This window comes from Perna viridis, chromosome 4, assembly GCF_037379345.1.
Source record: "Perna viridis isolate PV_CMFRI_1.1 ecotype Kerala chromosome 4, ASM3737934v1, whole genome shotgun sequence".
In the NCBI taxonomy this organism is placed as follows: domain Eukaryota; kingdom Metazoa; phylum Mollusca; class Bivalvia; order Mytilida; family Mytilidae; genus Perna; species Perna viridis.
Genome location: NC_142448.1, coordinates 24,784,210 through 24,808,966, shown reverse-complemented (window position 1 = coordinate 24,808,966; position 24,757 = coordinate 24,784,210). Strand labels below are relative to the sequence as shown.

Sequence of the window (24,757 nt, the reverse complement as noted above, 5' to 3'; positions counted from 1 at the left end):
AAAGCCTGTTTTTTTTGTTTATCAAAATAGCTTTTTGTATTCTTGCATTTAGTCAATTTTGTCTCAACTTATTATTTTGGTTATTCCATGTTCTTTGGTGCGTGTGTGTCTCTTGTTTGTCTAGTCTTTATCCTTAGATATACTCTTTTGATTTCTACTCGAATCTTGGTTTCCTTGATATTTTTTTCTCTTACTAATACCCATGTCAACATGAGGAATACCATATGATAACAAAAAAACAAAAACAAAACAAAGACACCTGAATCATATCCTGGAGAGTCGGTTTGGTGTACATTTGGGTTGAGCCCTATGGACGACACATTTTGAAGTGTAACAAATGTATATTGAATTTACGCTGAATAATGACACACAAAATATATTGACTCGATTGGCTTATATATCAGAGCAGTATATATCAACATTTCATTTTTTCATCTTTTTTTCATCTCTACATATCTCTTTTTTAGTTCTATCATTTCTTTGTTTTATAATAAAAAAAAAACAAACAAAAAACAAATAAGAGAGACAATGAACAAACAAAAAATAAAACCAAAAACATGTTACAAAACTATAACCTATGTTTGAATTTATTTGATGACAAGAAAATCATATATAAATATATCATATTATACTTCAGCGTATTTTACAATCACTAATAAGAATAATATAAGTGTTTTGAGATTTCACGGATCATTAACTCTGACATATACCGTGCTGGTTGAACGATATAATGTGTGTTGTTTTAATATCGCAAAAACTGTTTTTACTTGTATCTTGATTTTTCGCATGTAAAGTTGTTGTTCTATTATAACAAAGTCACGTACTTCTAAGCGGTGTTTAGAAGCACCACAAGTGTTGTTATTAATTTAATGTAATTAAATGTAAATAAATAAGCCGTTTCTCTATCGACGGCTATTTTATTTGTCAATAAATCGTAAGTGTTGAGTTGAAAGTATCCTACGACATTTATTGATGTTCACATCAACAATTAATCATGTTATAGCAAAACGTAATAAAACTACCTATAGCCTGTCGGAAATTTTCACTTCCTATCTCTTTCTGTAATTACAATTTCACTCCCCCAATCTAACTAATATGTTTCCGATCTCAACAAAACCCCCTCTCTGTTATACGTCGATAGTCTAGAAAGAGTTACAACTACATTTACATTTATGTTTCCTTGTACTTGCATATAGGTAGTTTTACGAAGATTACATTTTAAGTAGTAAATATAATCGTAAAGGACGCAGTTAACGCAGTTATAAGGTGAACGCGAAAGGATAGTGAACGCCCGAACTGAACGCCGAATTGAACCCGGAAGTTAACTTAAAAGTAGACGTATACTTTTAAACTTTTAAAAGTAAACATTTTGTACGTGTTAACGAAGTTGTCGTCGTGCACTGAAAGTGTAATTCAAGTTTACTTGTGACACGTGTTAACAGGTTGTGTTTGGTTTGCACGCAACTGTATATCATAATCAACACATTCTTATTTGACAAACACTCGCTGGTTTATATTAGTTGAATGTTCCTTTTTTGCAAGAATGGCTTTTTCTTCTATTCTTATAATTGTTTTAACGTTTGATGAAGTAAATCATTACATTTTGACATTCAACTGAATACTGAATAACGTAAAGAGAATTTTTTCTGTCCTGATGAACCCGGTTTTCCTTTGCGTCCAGTTAGTAATTTAGCCAAATGTTTTTTTTAAACTTAAGGATTATTCTTATATAGCTTATACTTTAGTTAATTATATATGGGAATTGATATATTGTTGTAATTGTTCCATTTGGACTTTGGACTTTATGTGTCATTCATGTAAGAACATTTTGTAGTGTTGTTCATTGTTAGTCGCTATTGCATTTAACATTTAGAATATCCGATAATTAGTGCATGAAATGTAATAATGGCGTACTAACATAAAATTGTAAATATTTATATATCTGCAGATATCGAAACTTTTACATACATATGCACTAATAAAGGATAATGCTTTAACATCAACAGGGCTTATCTCCGACTTATATCATAGTCATCTTCTGTTTTCTTTCCTACAAAGTGATCGTATTGGTTTTCACTTTGACTCTCCTTTCTTGCGTGAATCATTGAATCGTACATATTGTCCATTGAGTGACCATAGACATTATCATTATTATTTTCCTGCTTATAATTGTGACCTGCAACTGCATACTCCGTGTCAGTAATTGTGTAAGTATTGTCATTGTCAACTACCGGCTTCGCTAACTCATAGTCGTCTAATGAATTTTCTAATACAAAGTACATCCCATTAGTATCATTGCTTGCTTGTTTTACCAGATTTTTGTCACAACTAGATTCTTTTGCCAACGAATACTCGTCAGAGTTAGGGATATGTTTAGGACAAGATGTTGCTAATTCATAATCTCTCTTTTGTACATTATCGTATCTTTGATCATTACCACCCTTTTTGTGTATAATATTATGTGTTATACTTCTTTTGCTATTTTCAGGAAAGGCAATATTTTTATTACCGGTAAAGTCATGTGTTTTTTCGCTAGTCTTTGTCTTTGAAGTGCTGCCTCCGCTTCTCCTTCTAAGTATAGCAAATTTAATAATTTTAATGATAGGTTAAATAGAATAACAAAATAAACATCGTGAAATTAACAGTAAAATGCAATATATTTCTACATTCTCTTGTTTTGTTTGTGATGTCAAATGGAAAGAAAAAAATCACTTATCTAAACGTTAACAAGTGCATACATATAAAATCATAGCGTAAAGCAAAAAACAAAGGATTTATGTCCGTTATCCTTTAATGATAAGCACTAACATTCTGTAGATATGAGCATTTTCAACTAATGCCATAGTAATGAACAATTATCATGAATATTTCCTCGATGAGTATTTTATTTTCCTGATCGTGATCATAAAAGTTATATTAATTATATTAATTATTTCCTTATGAGATACTGTGTCAATATTCCATGCGACTAAAACCTTAAACAAGTTAAAGTTTGTTTGTTTTTGTTTGTTGGGGTTTAACGCCCGAGCAGCAATATTACAGCTATATGCAGGCGATGAACATGAAGTGGATGATATAATGAACATGAAATGATGACGAAATGAAAAATGGGATGGGACACAAGGATAATGGGGTCGACAAATTTTGATTGCCACTTGAAATAGGGAGAGGTAGGTAGGGTCGGGCAATTTAGCCTCCTGTGGCGGAGCCCTATGGTTTCTACTCCGGGAGAATACCACAGTAGGGGTTTTTAACGTGCGAGGAACGTGGCATCTTTCACAACACGGTGCACCACTATGGTTTGCGGCAAAGTTTTCCGTATTATAGCCTGACAACCCCAGCATGTAACACACCAGGGGTACCCCTATCCACCACCATGGGCACACAACCCAGTTGCTCTGTGGGCAGAGCACCCTAGCCCCCGGCTAACGTTCTGAGCACTATTTAGTCGCCTTTAACGACAAGCTTAGCGCCGCTGCAGGCCTATTCTTTTTGACACCCGGACCTGCACGGGTCAAACAAGTTACAGCAAATAACTAAAGACTTACTTTATGATGATGAATGTTATGAGTGCAATCATAATAAAACAAAATCCTCCAATTGATATACTTATTGCTGTACCTGCAAATGATTCATACATAACTTTCAGTTACCATGTTCAACAGAGATTATATTTTATGGCATACATACCAGACATTAATAACTGATCTATTTTTAAACAAAACGTTTAATCATACATTTGCGAATATTTTATGGCGTTAATGCTTCCTCTTTCCACTCATATATCTGTCATGTTTCTGTTTAAATGATGGTAATTATATTTACTAAATAAAAAAACGAGATTTGATCTTTCACGAATGTTTTGTACTGAGCATTACAATAAATATAAAAATAAATAACTGTAATGGGCAAATGGTATTACTTATAGTGTCATTAGAATTACGTATAAGAATAAAATATCAGATATTGTCGTTTGAGGAGGTATGAAATCTGAGCATACTTGTTGTTACTAATGAAAATGGAATATCAGCAAGATTCTGATCTTGAACAACAGCCAAATCTAAAATAAAATTATAGATTATATGTTATTTTGTTCTTCTTTTTACCGTTTGTTTTGGATTAAAACCTGTTTTAATGACTTGATACTGGTGATTATTTTACAGTTTTTCAAAGTATTTTAACAACTCTTAAAGTCATTAATGAAAATGTTTTGCAAGTGCTTTGCCATTTGTTCTTTAACCTTGTTGTGTTTTCAAAACTCAAATGCACGTAGAAACATTTACCGGAGTAAAAATGATCTCTAATAAAAATATTCGGATGCAGGTACACGTACAACGAATTGTTATCCTTCAGATTTTCATTGAAGTTTCCATTAAAAAAAAACCAAACTGTTGGAAATACTTAATGATGGAAATATAGGTATTTTTTCTTATAAGTACTTAAGACGGTGTCATTTTTTGTCTCTTGGTAAGGTGCTACGAAAACGTTTTAATCTATGGGTAATTAGTATTAATAATTTCAATTTAAAACATGTATTTACCTGTACAATTAAAAACTACGATTAAATCATTTTCCAAAAAGCATTCGAATCGATTTTCGGATAGATCTTCGATGTTATAATTACATCTGTTTTCATTTCCTGAGGTATTACATTCTTTCACGAATGATTCACGAATCGTTCTGTATGTCTCGTGACATTCGACGATTTCTGGGTCAAATTTTATATTCACATTAAATGGTTTTGATCAGGTATTCACAATACTTTCCTTGGAAAATTGAACACATTCAACTGGTCTTAAATCTGCAAATATAAAGGCTTCTTTTCAATAAATTATACTCCATGGTCATTCATGTAACTATAAAATCTTCTGATCATGTACCAGACAATTTATATCGAATTTATTATGAGAAGGAACAGAACATTTAACGGTAATTTCATTCGCTTATGCTTTACTTTGAAAATTGAACCATTCAAAACAATTAACCATTCTACCATTTAACCAACACAAATTTCTTCGGAAGCACATTGTAAATTCATAAATACAGTGCAACCTGTATTTACTGAAACCCTTTTGTGGTTAGAGATTCCGTTAGTTAAAAAAGTTGTTAGGTTTCGTCAGGTTTAAAACGTGAAAAAAATATATAAATGGGCATCTTGTGATGTCTGGTTTAGACAGGATTCGTTTAAGACACGTTTAGCAAAGTGACTCATGAATGAAAATCGCTGAACATTAGCTGAATACAAATGATATCGGAGGTTTCTTTTTTTTTTCATATCGAAATCGTGACGTCACACTTTTTTCACCATCATGAGACAATGATTTTAAGTGAAGAAAATTTAAATATGATACAACATGAATGCACAAGTCTATTCTTCAACGTGATTTTAGAAGATATGATCAACGTAATTTTCCTCTGCATGTATTGTAAACGAATTATATACATAGTAGCTTTTTAAAAAAGTACAGTATACACTTTCACAATTTTTGCTTGCTTACTGTCTGTTTAGCTGACTGAAATAATAGGAGGTATTAACTTAAAATAGTTAATATGACACATGAAACGAATAAAGATTTTTACAGGCACACTAGTAATGTTAAAGATATATGAACTGAAAAATGTTTTGTGTTCACATAAAATGTATAAACTTGTGCGTGCGTACTTTTGCATTGTTTGCTGCAAATGATAAATATGTTACAAAGTATGTTATTAAAATTCAATACTGATAATAAAATGTCTGTCAAACTATAAAAGAAGTGTTTAAAAAATAATTACCGTTACATGAACTATCAACGATTTTAAAATCGTCCAAAGCAATTGTCCCGTTTAATGCAAGGCCATCTCTGGATACATTAAATGTAATTTCGTAACTTTCTGCAGCAAACAAAGGTATGAATATCTCTGTCCAAGATGAGTAGGTCTCGGTCAACTCCTTAATCTTTTCGATCCCATTGAAAACTTCTAATGAATGCCTTGTGTCAGTTTTAAAAACCCAGAATGTGAGACATATTTCATGGGTACTGCGATGACTAATAGTCCTTTTCAATATTGCTACAGCATCATCTGGAGGGTTATTTTGGTAAACAAAAGCAAATGATCCCTTTGAACGATTTACTGTAACAAAAATCGATTTGATCAATGATAAATTCATTTTTCTTTAGTTATTTCAATGTTTTGGTACTTGCTTCAATGATTTATTGATGATAACAAATAGAATTTTTTTATTAGAAAGGGGTTTTTAAATCGAAAGAATTAAAAAAAATAGCAATACTTTACATGTTGAAGGTTGAATTTCATTTAATAGTGTATTAATTTTGTACAAAAAATATAATTTTTATATGGGAAATGAGGATTTAACTATCGGTAAAGGTGAATATGATATGAATGGGAGGTTTATATCATGTTTGTGTATTCTGTTCAATTTATGTTGCATTCAAATGTACACATTATTATGGAACGAGCTGTATTCAAAACAAAAATATTGAATTGAATTGACAATTTTCTGTTACTTTCGAATGGACAATTAACTTCCAATGATAGGAAACATTACGCTATTTATTATATTACAAAACAAAAAAAAACAAAAAACAAAAAGAAAAAAAAAGAAAAACAAACAAACAAACAAAAACAAAAAACAACTTTGGGATACAATAATGTGTCTGTCTTTCCTGATTTTACATTTTTTTATTGCAGTAATTGTCATACTCAGAGGTGATTCAGTCAAACATTAACGATCTGCTTATGATCCTTGATGGTCATTCCGAGACTTGTCAAAACAGATAAGAGTTTAGAAACATTGCAAATAGTAAAATACCAATCATACTAATATTGCAAATTTTTAATTGCATTACACGTCTTTCGTGGGGAAAACTCTTATCACTTACATTAAAATCAAACACAAAGGTATCTTAATCACAAACAAGTTTACACAAAAAGTACCCAGAAACAAAACAAAACTATCAACCGAGGAAGCGGACTCCATTACTAATAGGTTCTAACATGTGCAGTACTAAGGGCGAAGCTTCAGAAACATTTCTAAAAATCTTTCAGGCATTTACGGAACACTGACTGTCATAATTTCCTGAAACTTGGTAAATATTAGTGAGACAAGTACTTCTTATTTACATTTAACCATTATTAAATTGTCAGGGTCATCGTGGTAATGGAAATTATACATTCAGATTTTAATAATTTATCATAAAGATTTATTGAGTAAATGTTTTTGAATTAGTGAAATTATATATGAAAACAAGTACTTTAATTCGATTATTTAAAAAAAAACAAATATGACCACAAAATCAAAACAGACACCACTCAAAAGTAGACGAAACAAATTGAGTTGCAATATTTGTTGATTTTTTCAAACGTTTGGAGCAGTGGTCGGTATGGGGAATGTATCCGAAACAGTGCTGTTAGTTCTCATAGTCATATTCAAGGCGTTTTGTATAGGAAAAGATGCTACATTTCATTTTTTCATCAGTCTTGGTTTGAAATATTGAAAAAAAATACGTTTTTGTTTGCAAAAAACAAAACAAAACGAATTAACAAAACAAAAACAAAACAAAACAAACAAACAAAAACAAAACAAACAAAAAAAAACAAACAAACAAACAAAACAAAACAAAAATTATAAGATTAAAAGATACCTCTTTCATGATGATGACGATGGAAATGACGGTGCTCATGGAGATGATACTGATGATAAGAGAGTTTTAAACAGTCTTTTTATTCTTGCGAGTCCGGTATGATCCCAAAAAAGCTTTGATTATATTTCTAACATCTTTGCCTTATCATACGAGACCCACACGAAATGTACATTTTCTATTAACGATATCATTTTTTCAAACGGAAACTGGTATTTCAATGAAAGAATACAGGTAAATTGTGGAGAGTAACTAAAAATTCGTACGTAAACATGTTTGGTTGAAACGAATTTTATTTCGTAGAGAAAATTACACTTTTTTGTGTTGGCCATTGACTAACAAAAAAAAAACACATATTTTTTGCAACTTAATTTCAAGTTGAGCGTTTCCAAAATTAATTGATTATATACTTGGACTAATATAAGTAGCAATGTGATATATGTCATGTTTTTGTTTGGCATTAATACATTGATAAACTATTTTGAGTCTGTTATTAATAATTATTGACTGTTTGTCTATACTTTTTTCATAGATGACCAATATGATCGCGGTATAACATGTTTAAACCTCTTTTTTTCAATACATTCAATAGATCACTGGTTTTACTGATCTGAAACTTATTGATGATCGGTTCATGATCGCAAATTGTCAATTATGGTTACACCGATTGGTTACGGCATGGTATTTTACCACACATGATTTATTTAGTAGCAGAAAAACCAAACCTACTTACATGGATGGGTATGATCAGAAGGAGGCAAATTGGTCCTTATTCTTCTTCGGTTCCATCTGAAAGGATGAGTTTTATATCGGGTAAAGCTGCACCATCTTTTAGTTTCGTCAAAATTACAAACGAAAACGCTTTCTGCAGGGACTAAAATATATAGTTTGATATGTTAATAGCATACACACAACAAATCAATGTACGAGAGGCCTAAAATAAGGAAAGTATCGATATTAATTTAACATATGTTAGGATATTATTTGAACAGGATTACTTTTGGTCAAGAGACATCTTTCCACATACTATGAAAAATAAAGGGACCTAGCTTTGAATTATTACGGTTATCAATGGAAAATATTCCAACACACACCAAGTAATATGAAATAAAAAAAAATAAATAAAACGTGACAAGAAACAAAAAAAATATGAAACTGAACATCCCGAACTTCATGGAAAACGAGGACCATGGACTAGATAAACCATAGGGTACACGTCTTTCCTAGAACAATGTGTTGAGTTGCTCATTAGATGTCATGTTCAGGGTTGGAGTAGACGAAAGAGAAAGGAAACTAATACACGATGAATATTTTAATTTTCAATGTGCATATTGATACATCATAATGATCCACGTGTTCATGATGATGACAATAAAACTTAAGTAATGACTGTAATCTAATAGCAACGTAGTCCTTTTCCAAAAGCTTAACTGTAAGAAATATGACTATGAACGTACGTTGCCACAGATTAAAGAAAAGTTGATGAAATGGGACAAAATAGCATCTCATTTCTAGAGTTTGGTCTTGAATTTTTCCTTTCAATCGACGTCTACTTTAGTTTAAGATAGGAGACTGACTTAATAGTGACTTAATAGTCATATCTATATAAGCATATACAGTTATTTTGGCAAACTAGCTAAAATTAGTTTAATCAAGGGAGATAGTCTTCAGTGGTCGATGTTTATCGCTAATTTTATATGCAAAATGGAAGCAATTCAACTTTTCAGAATGCTAGTGCAGCAAAATTTTTAATATGTAAAAATAGTTCATTTGTGGATTTCGGAAAGAGCAGTGAAGTGTAAGGGAAGAGTAATCAAGGAATTACCAAGTAGATTTATTTCCTTTTTGTCAATTACAGGGTCTAATAATGTACAATGAAGATAAACAATGAGAACAAATAATAATAATAATAATAATAATAATAATAATAATAATTAAAAGATGAACCAGGACTTACTCAATAACATAATATAAATGAAGTTGAACTCTTTTTTATAAATATTTTTATATAAAGATTTACTTGATGTCTTTAATTGAATTGTTAGGAATGTCTTGAGAATTTTGAAAATTAAAAACAAACGTTACTGTATTTGATTTGTTTTCTCACATAGATATTCATTTATAAATTCAATTACAATGGTTGGATCTTAAAACTGTTGAGTATAGATCACACACACACACACATGCTTATAAGAACACAAATAATCAACAAAAAAAAACGTGAAATAAATCAGGTCAAATTAATTCTATACCTGTGCATTTATACGAAAGATTGTAAAAACCAAAATCTTCCAGGAAAGGTTCCATGTCAGAAATATTTCTCCTTTTAATTTTGCAGGAACTTTTATTATTACAGAGCTTTTGGATATATTCAATAGTTTTCGATGAAATAGTACCATACTTTTGCTTCTCTCCACATTGCATTTTACGTCTAATGGATGTTACATTTACTATGTTAACTACTTGTAATGGGTCTTCGCATGCTAGATGGGTGTTAGAATTAATCACTATAGTTTCGTTATCAGCAAGTATTTCTGGAAAAAAATCAACAATATAAATCATCTTGTAGGAAATGTAAAAATCTACGTCCGAAATACATGTACTTTGTCGGTTTTAAGTTTTCGCATCCGAGACAAAACAAGATAACTGATACGAGATTGGACCTTTAAACTTGATTTCGCATATGTTCAATGGCAATCTCTGATGCAGAATTGTCGCATCAAAATATAATGATTACAATTAGAAAAAAAAAACACGAAAGTGTAGGCGGAATTCAACCTAGTAGATTTTACCTGTAAAAATAGGAGATGTGGTATGATTGCAAATAAGAAAACAATACAGCTAATTCCTGGCAACTAGCAGTTAAACCAGTTACGTTACTCTACAAGCATTTTACATTTATCTTCCAAACATTTCATATTTTTATGACAAACATTGCTTGAAGCGTTGCCTAGTTACAAAAACACAATAGCAATTGTCTTGAAATATAAATATATTTTATGTGTGGTTTCATTTAAAAACAAAAACAATCACTAAATAAATAAGCAACTTAAAAATGAAAAAAATAACAACAATGGATATCTATCGACATACATGTATGATTGATGCTGAAATCAAATAGAAATAAGTATTACCAATTATTGATATGCACCTATTTAGCTACCAAAAGGACACATCAAAAAGGATGGACCGTTTACGATTATAGTTTAAGAACAGGTAGGAACCTAGAAAAAATCGCTTATAAATTTATTTCCTATTACTTTAACACAGAACTGATATGAAACAACTATTCTATAATGTTTTCCATCTGTTTTTTTTTTCCTTATCACAAAACTGTTTCCATGGAAATTTATTACTCCAAAGAGAAGATTGATATAGAAGAAATAAATTTTGATAGTAATTGGGCCGCCGTTCAAAACACTGATTCTAAACCTTACAATAATGACCTGTTTTAAACATAAATACTGAAAAAACACTGTTACGTTTTCTGTTTACATCAAAATGCATCTATAATCCATATTATTATAAGTCTGTTAGTTTTGAACATTATAGCAAAACTCAATTTTATGTTCTACCTCCATCGTATTAATGTAATAAAAGAGAAGACGAACGCGGCTTTGTTATTTTGCCGATTGTAAAATGAATCCATTAAAATCAGATTTTATTGTCATGGCGTGATAGGATTCAATAAACTTTCTAGTGCGTAAAGTAAAACTGAAATGTTAGTGTGGAATTATTGATTCAGTGAATCATGTCTTAAAGAAAAAACTTTAAGTTAGTAATAAACAGAAACAAAATTAATGTTTGAACTTTTTTTATCGCGCTGGACTTCTTACAATTATGCTTCTGGAACAGGGTTATACTGCTACAACATTGAAGTCATTACTACGGAAGTTTCATGTTCGTCATCATTAACTAGTGGATCGTTACCCTGTATCCATCTGCGCCATGAAAACTGATTTGTATCATAGTTTTCATGGCGCAGATGGATACACCCTGTTGAAAAGCAGAGGACGCTTACACTACCAATGCACCGAATCCTTGCTCCAAGCTTTTCGTGCAGTCTGAGTTGCTCACTTACTTTTTTTGCTTTGTATGTATTATTTTAGTTTCTTTATGTTCTTTGTTGTGTTTGTCTGTTTTCTAGGTCTGGGCTCTGTCCCTTGGTTACATTCTTTAAATTTTCGCAAGAATATCGGTTCCCTTGATTACTCTTTGAGGCAATGAAAAGTAATGAACGGGAAATTTTACACAGCTCCATTGTACGCTTTAAATTTATAATACAGTACATGCAGCAAACTGGGAGAGTAATCAAGGGAACCAATGTTATAGCGGGATTCAAAAGAATGTAATCCAGGGACAAAGACCAGACATGGAAAACAGACATACACAACAAAGAACATAAAGTAACAAAAATCATACATACAAAATAACAAAAGTAAATGAGCAACTCGGACTGCACTAAAAACTGGGAGCATGGGAGGAGATCATTCGTTTTGTTCCATTTACAGAAAGGGTACAAACCTGCTCTTTACAAACCAAACCTATTTAGATATTTACATACATATTAAATATGTTGTCAATTTTTTGATATTATTGTTTTCTTTTTTTTTTATTATTTTTACCAGTAAATCTATTATTGTGTTGGCCAATTGTAATAAATATGAACAGCAAATATTCGTATAATATCTACATACCTTTAGGATGAAATTCAATCAGTGTTAAAATAATCACTGTCAGCAATTCAGATAAACAAGATTTTTCAAATGCGTACATCTTTTTGTGTATTTACGAAGGCAGTAAATATGATATGTATGATACAAAAGTTTGCCTTTCAAATTTAAATGACAGTCATACTTCCTTGGCTTATTTGAGAGTTGAATGACCTGTTTAGTACTTTTGTACAGATACACTTAAAGTAAGATTTTTAATTAATAGGAGGCGATGACTATATTGCGGAATACGATACTGTACCATAATATTTGTTTCCGCTTTCCGAATCAAATACCGTTTTTATTTATATTTGTAAAAAATAGTAAATAAGGATTTGTTCGTTTTTAAAACATTCTTTCATTTAACGTATTACTAATAACCTGTTATTTATTATGGTCTATATGGTTATCATATGTTTAATATAAATTTAGTTGAATGTACGTATCAGAAAAAGCTTTTATGAAGTAATATTTGAGCTATAGTTATTTTAACCGATTTTTTTCTCAAACATATTTTTGGTAAGTTTGTTGCTGTTATTAAATTCTTAAGTGCAAACTATTAATTTGGTTCAACAAGTAAGGAGTCATATGAAATATTATGAATTAACGTAATCCACGTGTTTTTTTACATCATTTTCTATCATAATAATTTTGGTTCCCTTGATTACTCTTTCATTATTACAAAATATTTAACCTTGTTTCGGCCCCGTGCAGGTCCGGGTGTTAAAAGAATAGGCCTGCAGCAGCGCTAAGCTTGTCGTAAAAGGCGACTAAATAGTGCTCAGAAACCTAGCCAGGGGCTAGGCGCTCTGCCCACAGAGCAACTGGGATGTGTGCCCCAGGTGGTGGAATGGGGTACCCCTGGCGTGTTACATGCTGGGGTTGTCAGGCTATAATACGGAAAACCTGACCGCAAACCATAGTGGTGCACCGTGTTGGGAAAGATGCCACGTTCCTTGCACGTTAAAGAACCCTGCTGTGGTATTCGATAGGAGTAGGAACCTTTGCGCTCCGACACAGGAGGCTAAATTGCCCTACCTTACCCATCCCCCCTTTTTCCAGTGGCAATCGAAATTTGTCGACCCTATTATCCTTGTGACCCATCCTTTTTTTTTCATTTCATGTTCATTTTATCATCCATTTCATGTTCATTGTCTGAATATAGCTGAAATATTGCTGCTCGGACGTTAAACCCCAACAAACAAACAAACATTAACCTTGTTTCGTTTTATAGATTGTCAAGATCGTGTCAAAACATGGACATATCTTCATCACTTGTTATAGTGACATTATATTTCCTGAATGTATCATATTTTTACAGGCACTTTTTAACATATTGCGAATAAAAAAATACGATAAGGTTTAAACACTATTGAGAACACTTAAGAGATGTTTTTTTCACGGTGTCGCAAGTTGGGAGCATTAAAATGTATATACCAGCTTCAGCAATGACTAGGTGGGGTTAGTTCAGTCGTTGAATATAAATATATTAAGAGGAAAACAGATTAAAACAAAATTTTTATCATATTGTAGTACCGATATGAATTAGCTGTAAGCTTCTTATTGGTGAATTTACAAAAAAAAGAAAATCATATAAATTGGTTTCACAAAAATAATGGAGTACGTCAAAAGAATATGCTGGCAAAATAAATGAAAACTATCATGTTTCTCATTCGTCTACCCGTACCCCGAAAGTGATTTTCATGAGTAACTACGTGTTTGTTTCTAGACGCTTACCTACCGGTTACCCTGGTTCATGCTCCCAGTTAATAGTGGAGTCCATGTTGCTGTTTTACTAACTTTCTATGTGTATGTTAACTTGGTCATTGTTGTGCATGTTTTGTTTTCTTTGCTTGCTCCTAATCCATGCAGTTGATTTTATTTATGTTCAAATCCTTGTTCTCCTGTTTTCTGATTCATGTCAAAACGTCTATTTAAATGTGGTAGCGCTTTTTTCCTTTCACTGTTGTTTCTGTTTATTTGCAAGAACTTTAAATCACATTGCAAACAATATATTCATGATGGAAGAGTTGACATTTATAAAAAAAAAAAGAAAATAAATATAACTTAAATGAAAACTTGACATTTGAAGATGTAACACATAAAAAGTAAACTGGTAAACATTGAGCTTAAATACGTGAGTTAATAGTAGGAATGAGTTGGTTAATTTTAGGAGCTGTCTTAAAAAAATGGAATAAAAAATAAGTATATTAATACAAAGTGTTCACATATCTAAATCCTGATGTACCTTAGCATCAGGATCTAGGTTCTCTTGATTACTCTTTGAAAGATTGAAAAGTAATAAAGAGGAAAACTTAACACAGCTCAATTGTACGCTTAAAAGTTTTGATAGAGTACATGCAGTAAACTGAAAGGAGATCATTCGGTTTGTTCAATTTACAGAAAGGGTGTATATAAATATACTAAGTTAAGACATGAACAAAAAACCAAATGTTTTATGATTAAACATATAACAAATAATACCAACCTGCACTTTAAAAACCAAACTTATTTGGAAATTTGCATGAAGATTAAATATGTTATCAATGTACACATATTCGTGTTTTTTTTTTAAATTTTATCAGTAAATCTATTATTGTGTTGGCCAATACTAATAAGTATGAACAGCAAATATTCGTATAATACCTACATTCCTTTAGCATGAAATTCAATCAGTGTTAAAATAATCACTGTCAGAGATTCAGATAAACAAGATTTTCCAATTGCGTACATCTTTTGCGTATTTACGAAGGAAGTAAATATGATATATATGATACAAAAGTTTGACCTGTCAAATTTAAATGACAGAAACACCTCCTTTGGGTGATTTGACAGTGGGATGACCTGGTTGGTACTTAATGTATTATTCATTTGTACCAATATACTTAAACAAAGTTTTGTTTAATTAATAGCAGGCGATGACTATATAGCGGAGGTACGATACTGTACCTTATGATATGTTTGCACTTTCAGGATACGGTGTTAACCTGGTCTTTTTTGTGCATGTTTTTTGCTTGTACGTTATCCATGCATTTGATTTTATTTATGTTCAAATCCTTGTTATCTTGTTTTATGTTGCATGTCAAAACGTATATCTAAATATTGTAGCGCTTCTTTCTTTCACTTTTGTTTCTGTTTATTTGCAAGTACTTCAAATCTAATTACAAATGATAGATTCATGACGGTAAAGTTGATATTTACGAAAAAGAAAATAAATATATAACTTAAATGAAAACTTAAAATTTCAAATTGAACAAATAAACAGTAGAATGATAGACATTAAGCTTAAGTAATTGAGTCGACAGTATGAATGAGTGGGTTCATTTAAGGAGCTGCTCTTGAAAAAAAATGGAAAAATCAAACTAAGTAATTTAATCTAAACGTGTTCACATATCTAAATTCTTGATGTGTGTTAGCATCAGGCATTGTTTTTATAGGGTAACCATTATAATACTCTGTGTAGGCAAAACATGTTATATCCTCTTAAAGGAAAAGCATAATATACCTCAGTAATTTTCTGAACGAATGACAGAAGGATTATAAATTAAATTGCATACTTCTGAACAGATGTTAAAAACAACGATTAAGTTAACTTCAAACAAATGAATCTCCACTGCATGAGTTTAATGTGGAGAACTATGTTTTGTTAAATGAATACAAAATAGTGTTTTAACTCATTCCGTCTATTTCCGCTATAACCTTGGTTCCCTTGATTACTCTTTCATAGTTCAGGTGTGCTTATGGATTTTTATGTCATCTTTGGAAATGTCTCGTACATTTGAAGCTATCTACTGAGAAGGTTTGAATATAAGACAGTGCACAGAGGCAGGTAAGTACCATTCTCTAACATATAATTTGGTTTGCTTTTTTATATAGTTATGAATTATTGAAATGTTTGAATTCTTCTTGAATACAATGTAACAAAGCTATTATTATGAACCCATGAAAACTTGTGGAAGATGAGGTAAACACTAGGATTTTAATTTTCTTCTCTGATGTTTGTATTAGAAATACTTAGACCTTGTATGTTGTTGTTTTATACATCTTATTACCGTCCTCAAATGCGAGGTAAATATCGTAAAACGCAGGGCACGGTCGACTATTGAATGTTACGTTATATATATACCGAATACATTGTAACTGGTTATTTTTGCTTCAATATAGCATTCCTGCTTTTTTGTTTTGTTTTGTTCTTTAAATCACTCAGACATGGCACAGTTGACTTTTTTTTACTGCAGAAGCTTCCCGTGATTATGTTTTTATCTTTTGAATTCAAAGAGGGTAAATAATAACATGAAATGGGCCATTCAGTAATCAGATGGCCTTATATTACTGATGAACTTCACATCAAATGAAAAAAGGAGAGCGAACAATACTTAATAGGCTATGCATAAGATTACATATTCTGGTTCATTATGACATCATTATAAGAATTTCATCTTCTATTTATTTCATCCTTTGATTGCGTTCGGTACAATGATCGTAAAGATTTCCATCGTCGATTTGTTTCCTCGTATAAGCAGATGAATCATACACATTGTCAACAGAATGTGCATAAAGATTTGAATTAATATTTTCATGACATCCTTGACCAGCAACCGCGTATTCACAGTCGGAAATTGAGATTATTTTGTCAAAACTTACTTCTCGTTTCGCCATCTCATACGGGTTTGTAGGCTTTTCGTAAGTAAATTGAGAACCGCCATTAGATATATTATCATTTGGCGAAGGTGGTGTATCTGTCGAAACACATTTATCTTTAGGTGCATTTGAATAAAATGTAATTGTATTGAGTAGTTGAATAGCCATATTCACACTTAGTAGAGTGTTAAAAACCAGGATCATCCTCAATACTGACTTTTGAAGCTCGTATTGCCAGGTTGGTTCTTTTAGTTGGTTTAAATACATTTGCATTTTTGCTTTGTCTGTTTTTTCTCCGTCTTAGACAAAAAACATGAATCGATAAGTAAAAGGTTCCGAATTATATATAAATCGTTCGAGTCGAATAAAATTTAATTCGTAAAATACATGTCCTTTAATTGACACATCAAAACGAGCTGAATGGTGAAATAGTTGGTTTCAGGTTCAATAGGAACAATAATTCCGCTTGTGATGTTCATTTGGTGAGTAACAAATTGGACAATTATTTTATATCATGGAAAAATGTAAACATAATATGATAATAATATGATAAGATAAAGGGTAAATGTGCAAATTTAAACAAACACTTGACAAATGTATGAGTTGTGCTATCAAATAATTTGAACAGATAAACAGACTAAAATACAGAAGGAAAATTTCTTTTTCTCCGTATTTTATATTTTAGGGTTGTGTTTGTGCAGTTTAATACGGTTTGTAAATAATATTCCGCAAAGATACTTACCTTATCAGAACAGCTGACATAATTGCGAAAATAACGCAAAATATCACCACCGTTCCTATGAGTGCTCCTAAATGAAAAGACAATGTTTTACCATACAAACACTATAGACAGGCAATATATGTAATTACTGTGACTCCTGCATTAAAGATAACCTTTATTACAAATATGCTCAGCAAGAATTAATAACCAACTTTGTTGAAAGTATAATGTCGTACTATAACCTTATTTACAATATCTCATTATTTGTACTTCTTATGGTCTTCATATAATACTTAGCTAATGATTAAAACGAACCTTACAAGATATAGGCAAAGTAGGTAACTTACTTGTCACAGAAGATGATCTATCTAATGTCAACTCAACATTTCTTTCTACAAAAACATTAATCGTTGACTTATTTATTGCCATATATATAACTATATAAATATGTGGCTTTGATAATTTGTGCAGATAAATCTATAAGTATGCACAAAACATGCAAAATCAAAAGAAAGAAAATAGATAAAAAATATCATTTAATATAATACTTTGATGATTAGATAAACAACTTTTATCCCTTATAATGAAACGGAAATTAGGAAATACAAAAATATCAATTATATATATATTGGAAATTTTAATATGCTGTACACATATTCAAAGAAGTAACCTCTTATCGGCAGCTATGGAATCAAATATGTAGGACGATCTAAATCTAAAGATGGAGTCCATACAAAAAGTACTGTACTCAAAACATCAACTGTTGGAAAACCCACTACCGAGAGATTCCGCCATGGACAATAAAGGTGTTATCAAATAACATATCAAAATCAAAAAATATTGTGAATTAAACTGTGTGGTTTGCATTATTACGAAAATGGCTAAGTATTTATATGCATTAGACATACTTTACGTACGTATGCAAATATACTTTAACTGAACTCCATTCAGTGAGAAATATTCTGGATTATGTCGAAGGTGTTCATGCATATCAAATGAAAACTGCTGCGTAGTCTGGTTAACTAATTCATATGTGTTTTAAATGATTCCTGAACATCTGAATAAACGGGTTTGCATACATGTTTTTGAGGATCGAATGTGATATTCAGTTTAGTCGGATTCATTGTAATGTCTTAAAGTCCATTTAGTTGTTAGGGTAGCTATATCTTTATGTAAAATATTAAAGAAAAGTACAACAGTTAAAGCTGCATTAGCTGTCATTTTTGTAAATTCTTGTTTCTGTTGAAATATACCTTAACTTTGAATTATTTCTACTAAATTGTACCTTTCCTGTAGAATTTCATTTGATATCCACAAATAAAATGCATTAAATACATGAAATAGTTGTCTATATATTTATTGTCTTGCAATACAAACAATCGACCTAGATAAATTTGTATACATGTGACTTCTGGTAACCTTAATCCGCGCATGCGTTGTAAGGGTCGCTTCTTAAATAACAAATATGATTGCAAAGCCAAAGTGGTTATTCAACGGTAAGGAAGACCGACGGACTCAAACCATAAAAGAAAAATGTGCGAATATAACGCAAGGGTCCTTTTGAAATTTACCTATTGTGATATAATGTGGCTCAAATATTTGAAAACTAATCAAGAAGTAGATGAAATGAAATGAAAACAAGACACGTGCTTACCTGTGTATCCCTTATTTTTATTTTTTTACAAAGTTTAACCAATATGAATGTCCTGTCGGCAATCTTCGAAGTAATGGCGAAAAATAATTAGATCAGAGCTATCGATCGTCTCTGATTAAAAAACGATGTTTTCACTATATTCTGTAGGTATTATCGACATTTACTGTATCAGATGCATTACTACTAACTTATTTCATTGAATCAGCAACATTCAGTAGAATCAAAACTGAACAGATTTGGCAGCTAATGCAGCTTTAAGATAATCCACACGTCTTAAAACAGACGAGATATTGTACATGATTAACTAGCATAAGAAAATGAAATAAAAGAAACGTTAAATAGGCGTCAATCAGAGTTGTTGCATCACTTAATTCTGGATTTATATCATTTTGTAATATTATGTGTTTTTGACATATTTGGAAGTCTCTTGCTTTATAATGATTTAATTTGTCTTTCTTATAATTTCTCACCATTGCCGCATTATTTACTTTACTTATATTATGATAGCATGATACTTAGTTCAATTAAATGATAACACTACTGTGAATGGTTTTGACGGGGCCCCTTTGTAACTCGTGTCGGTGAGCTGCAATATTTTTTCTATATTATGATAAGACTATACTCACTTGCAATATAACGCGTGCCTTTGTAAAGCAGGGCATGCTTACTCTTCCAGAGCACCTGATGTAACTTGCAGTTTTGTGTAGGGGTTCATATTGCTACATCGTTTGTTTTTTTTTTTTTTTGTGTGACGTATTGTTTTCCTTATCTTCACGCAGTTTAAATGTGTAATATATTTTGTTCCATTCGCTACATTGCGTATGTAGATCGTCTTGTTTCCTGTGCTTACGTTTAGGACATTTTATGGGTTTTGAGGTATTTGAATTAACCCACTCCTGATGGCTCGGTCTTTGTTGCCTATATTACTGTAAGACAGAGTATTAATAGTCTAACGATTTACAAGAGCTAAAGTAGCATTTTATGGTTTATAATGGTTTGGATTATAAAGTACGTGTAATTAATGTGAATTTAGTTCAGTTGTATGTATGATATGGTTATTCATTCCAATTAAAAACTACATTTCCCTTCTTTTAAAAATTATCAATGTTGCACGTACGACATAATGGCTAATTTAATATTTCATAATACTTTACAGCAGTTTCTTTACCGATTTTTTTTTAATTTTCGTTCCTACCTTCACGTTTCCTGTCTATTAAGGAATAATCTATTGCTATATTTCCGTTACGATTTTCCTCTCCCCGTGACAGATAAAACGATATCGTGTAATTTATTTCCGCATTCAACGGAATTGTTATCTGTTTCTCTGCCCATTCCTTACTGTTGCCAGAATAAGATTTATTAAAGATCATTTTCTCGGTATATACGTGTACCTCCAATGAATGACTGGTGTCGGTGCTAAAATACCAGAACTTAAGGTATCTAAACGATAACCTTCACAAAATAAACATGCAATAATCCTGTCTTTATATAGTAATGAATAAGTTTTACCCCCTCCTTGCTTGCTTATTTGTGTTAAATGACTTTTCGACTAATCAAAACATGACATTTGAATGATATTTTAACAAGTTAAATTTACTTCTCATTTATCTTTTTTTTACTCTCCCAAGTCATTTTAAAATAACTGCTTATCGAATATAGTCTCATTTAATATATACCCATATCATAATAATAAAATAATAATACAAGAGCATTAAACAGTAAGTAGACGTTTATCAACATTGAAAAACTATACAATTATATTCGGAACGTACTAGTATTCAGGCGAAAATAATTATAATTCAGTAAAACAAAAAGGTTTGTTGCATAGTCATTTAGCCTTGCGTTTCTATTGAAACAAGCCTATATTCACAATTTAAACAGCTTTTCAGATTTTCATATGTATCGTCAAAAAGAATCATTGAAGAATAGATTAAAAATCATAGAAGACTACCTTGATATTTGTGGTCAGAAGTAGGTGGATTCCTTCTACTGCCTTTTCTTTTCCCCCAACAAAATTCATTTCCTTTCCTTGGTCTCCTAAAACCACACCGATCGGAATCAAAGTCGCATTGGTGAACTAAATATCATATTATAAAAATATATAAATATACATCACGTACTTGTATAAGATCAGACCATAAAACAATGCTATATCAATAATGGTCCCCAGACGAATTTTGGCTAAATCCTTCAATCTCAGTTTCCACTATATTATATAGATGACGTATTATCTTTAAACAATCCTAATTTCGGGGATTTGATACATCACATCTACCCAAAAGAACTTGAGAAAAAGGATACTACAGACACTGTGAAGTCAGCCTCATATCTTGACCAACACTTAGAAATCGATGGTAAAGGAAAACTATTGACCAAATTTTACGACAAACGTGATGACTTTTCATTCAGAATTGTCAACTTTCTTTTCATCTGTGGCAACATCCCTTCGGCTCCTGCGTATGGAGTGTTCATATCACAACTCATACGTTATGCCATAGATTGCCGAAACTACGCAGACTTTTTGTATCGCGCTAGAACTCTAACAAATAGGCTTCTGGAACAGGGTTATGTTGCTACAAGATTGAAGTCATCACTACAGAAGTTTTATGGTCGTCATCATAAACTCGTGGATCGTTATGGTGTATCCATCACCACATATTCAACGGGTCATAGTTTTACTTTCCTCGTTTGTCTACCGCGGACTTGACTTTTTATGAGCAACTCGGCGGGTGTTTCTAGAAAAGCAGAGGACGCTTACCGTACCGGTGCACCTGGTCCATGCTCCCAGTTTTTAGTGGAGGTTGAGTTGCTCATTTACTTTTTTTTACTTTGTATGTATGATTTTGATTACTTTATGTTCTTTGTTGTGAATGTCTGTTTTCCATGTCTGGTCTTTGTTCCTGGATTACATTCTGTTGATTACCGCTATAACCTTGGTTCCCTTGATTACTCTTACAGAACAAAAATACGAAAACAAATTACAAAAACAAATAAAACAAACAAACAAAAACAAACATAAGACAAGTGTTAAACAAAATAAGCATTGACCAAAATAATACTACTTTTGTCAACAAATGTTGTCGGTTAAACAGTTTTTTACGATTCTCTTTCAAGAATCTTGATTACAATTTGTTCAAGAGACCACGGAGATATTAGATCTAAGATTTACCTTTATTCTTTTGAAGTAACCTGATTGTTGTTCACTTTCAGCGAGTTTTCTTCTAGTTAAATTACAGTGTTTGAAATTGTTACATAGTTCCATGACATATTGAACTGTTTCTTGTGAGATATTGCTGAACTCTGCCAACACGTGTTGCTGTGTGACGGGAGCTTTCAACGGCAGTTACACTCAGTATCATTTGACCATCATCACATGAAAGTAAGGTTTCCTCATCAAGAACTTTTGAATATATATCTATTGAAGAAGTACTTGCAACAAAAAAGATAAGTTATAAATAGTTTACAATTTTCAATTCTTAACACCAATTACAATTGCACAATACAAATACAAATACAATTGTTGTATAGTTTGGTCAATATTTTTCCTTTACAAGAAGAAGTAAAATTTGTTATTTAAGATGTAAAAAGGAGAAAATTAACAGAACACAAGAATGTTAATGTTCACATAATAAGTAAACCTAGAAATAAGCAATTGGTTACAGTAATGCTTCATGATAAAAAATATTGTAAGAATTAAACTGTTAAAGCGTGGGTGTGTTTAATGAGATACTGCAGTAATGTGAAGACTGACAAATATATTTTGATACTCTTGATTTTAGTCTGTTTTCGGCTTTGTTTATATATTATACTTTCTTAATTGTCCTGGGTTTTTAAATCTCAAGCTCCTACTAAAGTCATGCAAAACATTGCGAAAATCTTTCAATTAGCAATTTAAAATTATCACCACTAAACTGCATGTGTTTCACATTTGTCTTGAGGTTAATGCTTCTTCTTTTGTAAATTTGTCCACTGGTATATGTCTTATCAAAGAATGTAATTCTCTACGTAGTATAATTTCTATCAATTTTACAATATTTCAAATCGAGCCCCTTCTGAAGAATATGCATATGACATGCCTGACCTAATCCTATTTACACCTAAAGAGCATAGAGCCTCCACAACAGTCTTCCATTTGGCTCGGTATTTTTTGCTGCTCTCTTTACCTCTCTCCATGTAAGTTGGCATGCTCTCAATTCGGCCTCTGTGGTTGGTCTACCCCTTCTTCCTTTACCTTGCAGATTCCAGTCTAGAGTGTGTAATGAGATATTGCTATCTGTGCGTTTTAGTATGTGGTCTATCCATCTCCATTTACGTCTCTTGATGTTTTAGTAATAAGGGTTTTGGTTGGTACGTTCCCATAGCTGTGTGATGGTAATTTTATCAGGCCATCTGATTTGTAGAATCTATCTCAGGCTTTTGTTTACGAAGACATGTAGGTCATGTTCGGTTTTCTTCGTCTGTTTCCAAGTCTCCGATCCATGCAAAAGAACTGACTTGACATTTGTCTCGTATATTCTATATTTTTAATTTCAGTATGTTGTGTGTGCTGGAATTGGTGGGATAGAAGTCTCACATCATCTGCAAAGTCAAGGTCTTCTAGCTTTGTAGTGAGTGACCAATGGATTCTTATAGGTGGTGACATCGAAGTTCTCATACTCCTGTCTATGACTACTGAGAAGATAAGAAGTGACAGGAGACAACCTTGGCGTATGTACATTGAAAGATTGTGAGAGTGTGGAATTGTGGATGACGTGGCATTTGGTGTTCTTGTAGAGTCCTTGTATATGCAAAACATACTTTGTTGGCAGTAAGCAGATAAACAATACAACTACTTCACAGAAATAGGCGTACAAATTTACCTTACAGGGAGTGACATTAAGGACTTGAATCATGTACATGAGAATCTTTGCTATCACCATACGAAATATTCTTTTATGAAAACAGTGACGGCTAATGATATGTAGGTTTTACTTTGTATAGGAATTAACAGATTAACTGTTTTGATGGGCTTATCTCAGTTATTAGTGCCAGTAATTCTAGAATATTTCCATGGTAAAGACAGTTTGAATGGAAAGAGATAATTTGGCATGCTATTCCTGTTGCAATCCTTGCTGATTTGTATGGTGTTTCGAACCCCAGAGTTCTTCAAATAATTAGTTCCTGGATTTGCTACATGTTTGAAACTTTTAGTCAACTCACTGTATAACCTTTAAAAACTTGGTTCAAAACATATGCCTCAATTCTTTAGCAAATAAAATCCAAAATTTATTAATTGACCAATGTATTTAACAACCTAAGCAAACAATACAGCAATTACAATTCCACAACATTTATAAGACAGTTTCTAACATAGCACAAACTCGGATTTCATAACTGAACACAACAG

At 31.7% G+C, this 24,757-nt stretch overlaps 1 protein-coding gene and 1 long non-coding RNA gene across 3 annotated transcripts; both read right to left on the bottom strand.

The window, feature by feature from the left end:
• Window positions 1-1,919: 1,919 nt before the first annotated feature.
• LOC148619438 (uncharacterized) lies at window positions 1,920-12,495 on the bottom strand. The gene is made up of 8 exons (XM_088577038.1): window positions 12,341-12,495; window positions 9,896-10,177; window positions 8,377-8,517; window positions 5,776-6,114; window positions 4,541-4,744; window positions 4,001-4,060; window positions 3,549-3,621; window positions 1,920-2,571 (listed from the first exon to the last, which is right to left on the bottom strand). Exons 1-8 carry the CDS (start codon window positions 12,417-12,419, stop codon window positions 2,010-2,012), a joined length of 1,740 nt encoding a protein of 579 aa, XP_088433164.1. The 5' UTR covers window positions 12,420-12,495; the 3' UTR covers window positions 1,920-2,009.
• Window positions 12,496-16,779: 4,284 nt separating this feature from the next.
• On the bottom strand, window positions 16,780-22,792 carry LOC148619437 (uncharacterized). 2 transcript variants are annotated; one of them, XR_015921602.1, is made up of 4 exons: window positions 22,541-22,792; window positions 21,323-21,448; window positions 18,065-18,109; window positions 16,780-17,805 (listed from the first exon to the last, which is right to left on the bottom strand). It is a non-coding gene; the product is annotated as an uncharacterized LOC148619437 (long non-coding RNA). The 2 variants fall into 2 exon arrangements; XR_015921601.1 differs by lacking the exons at window positions 21,323-21,448; window positions 22,541-22,792 and adding an exon at window positions 20,567-21,145.
• Between the last annotated feature and the right edge of the window lie 1,965 nt (window positions 22,793-24,757).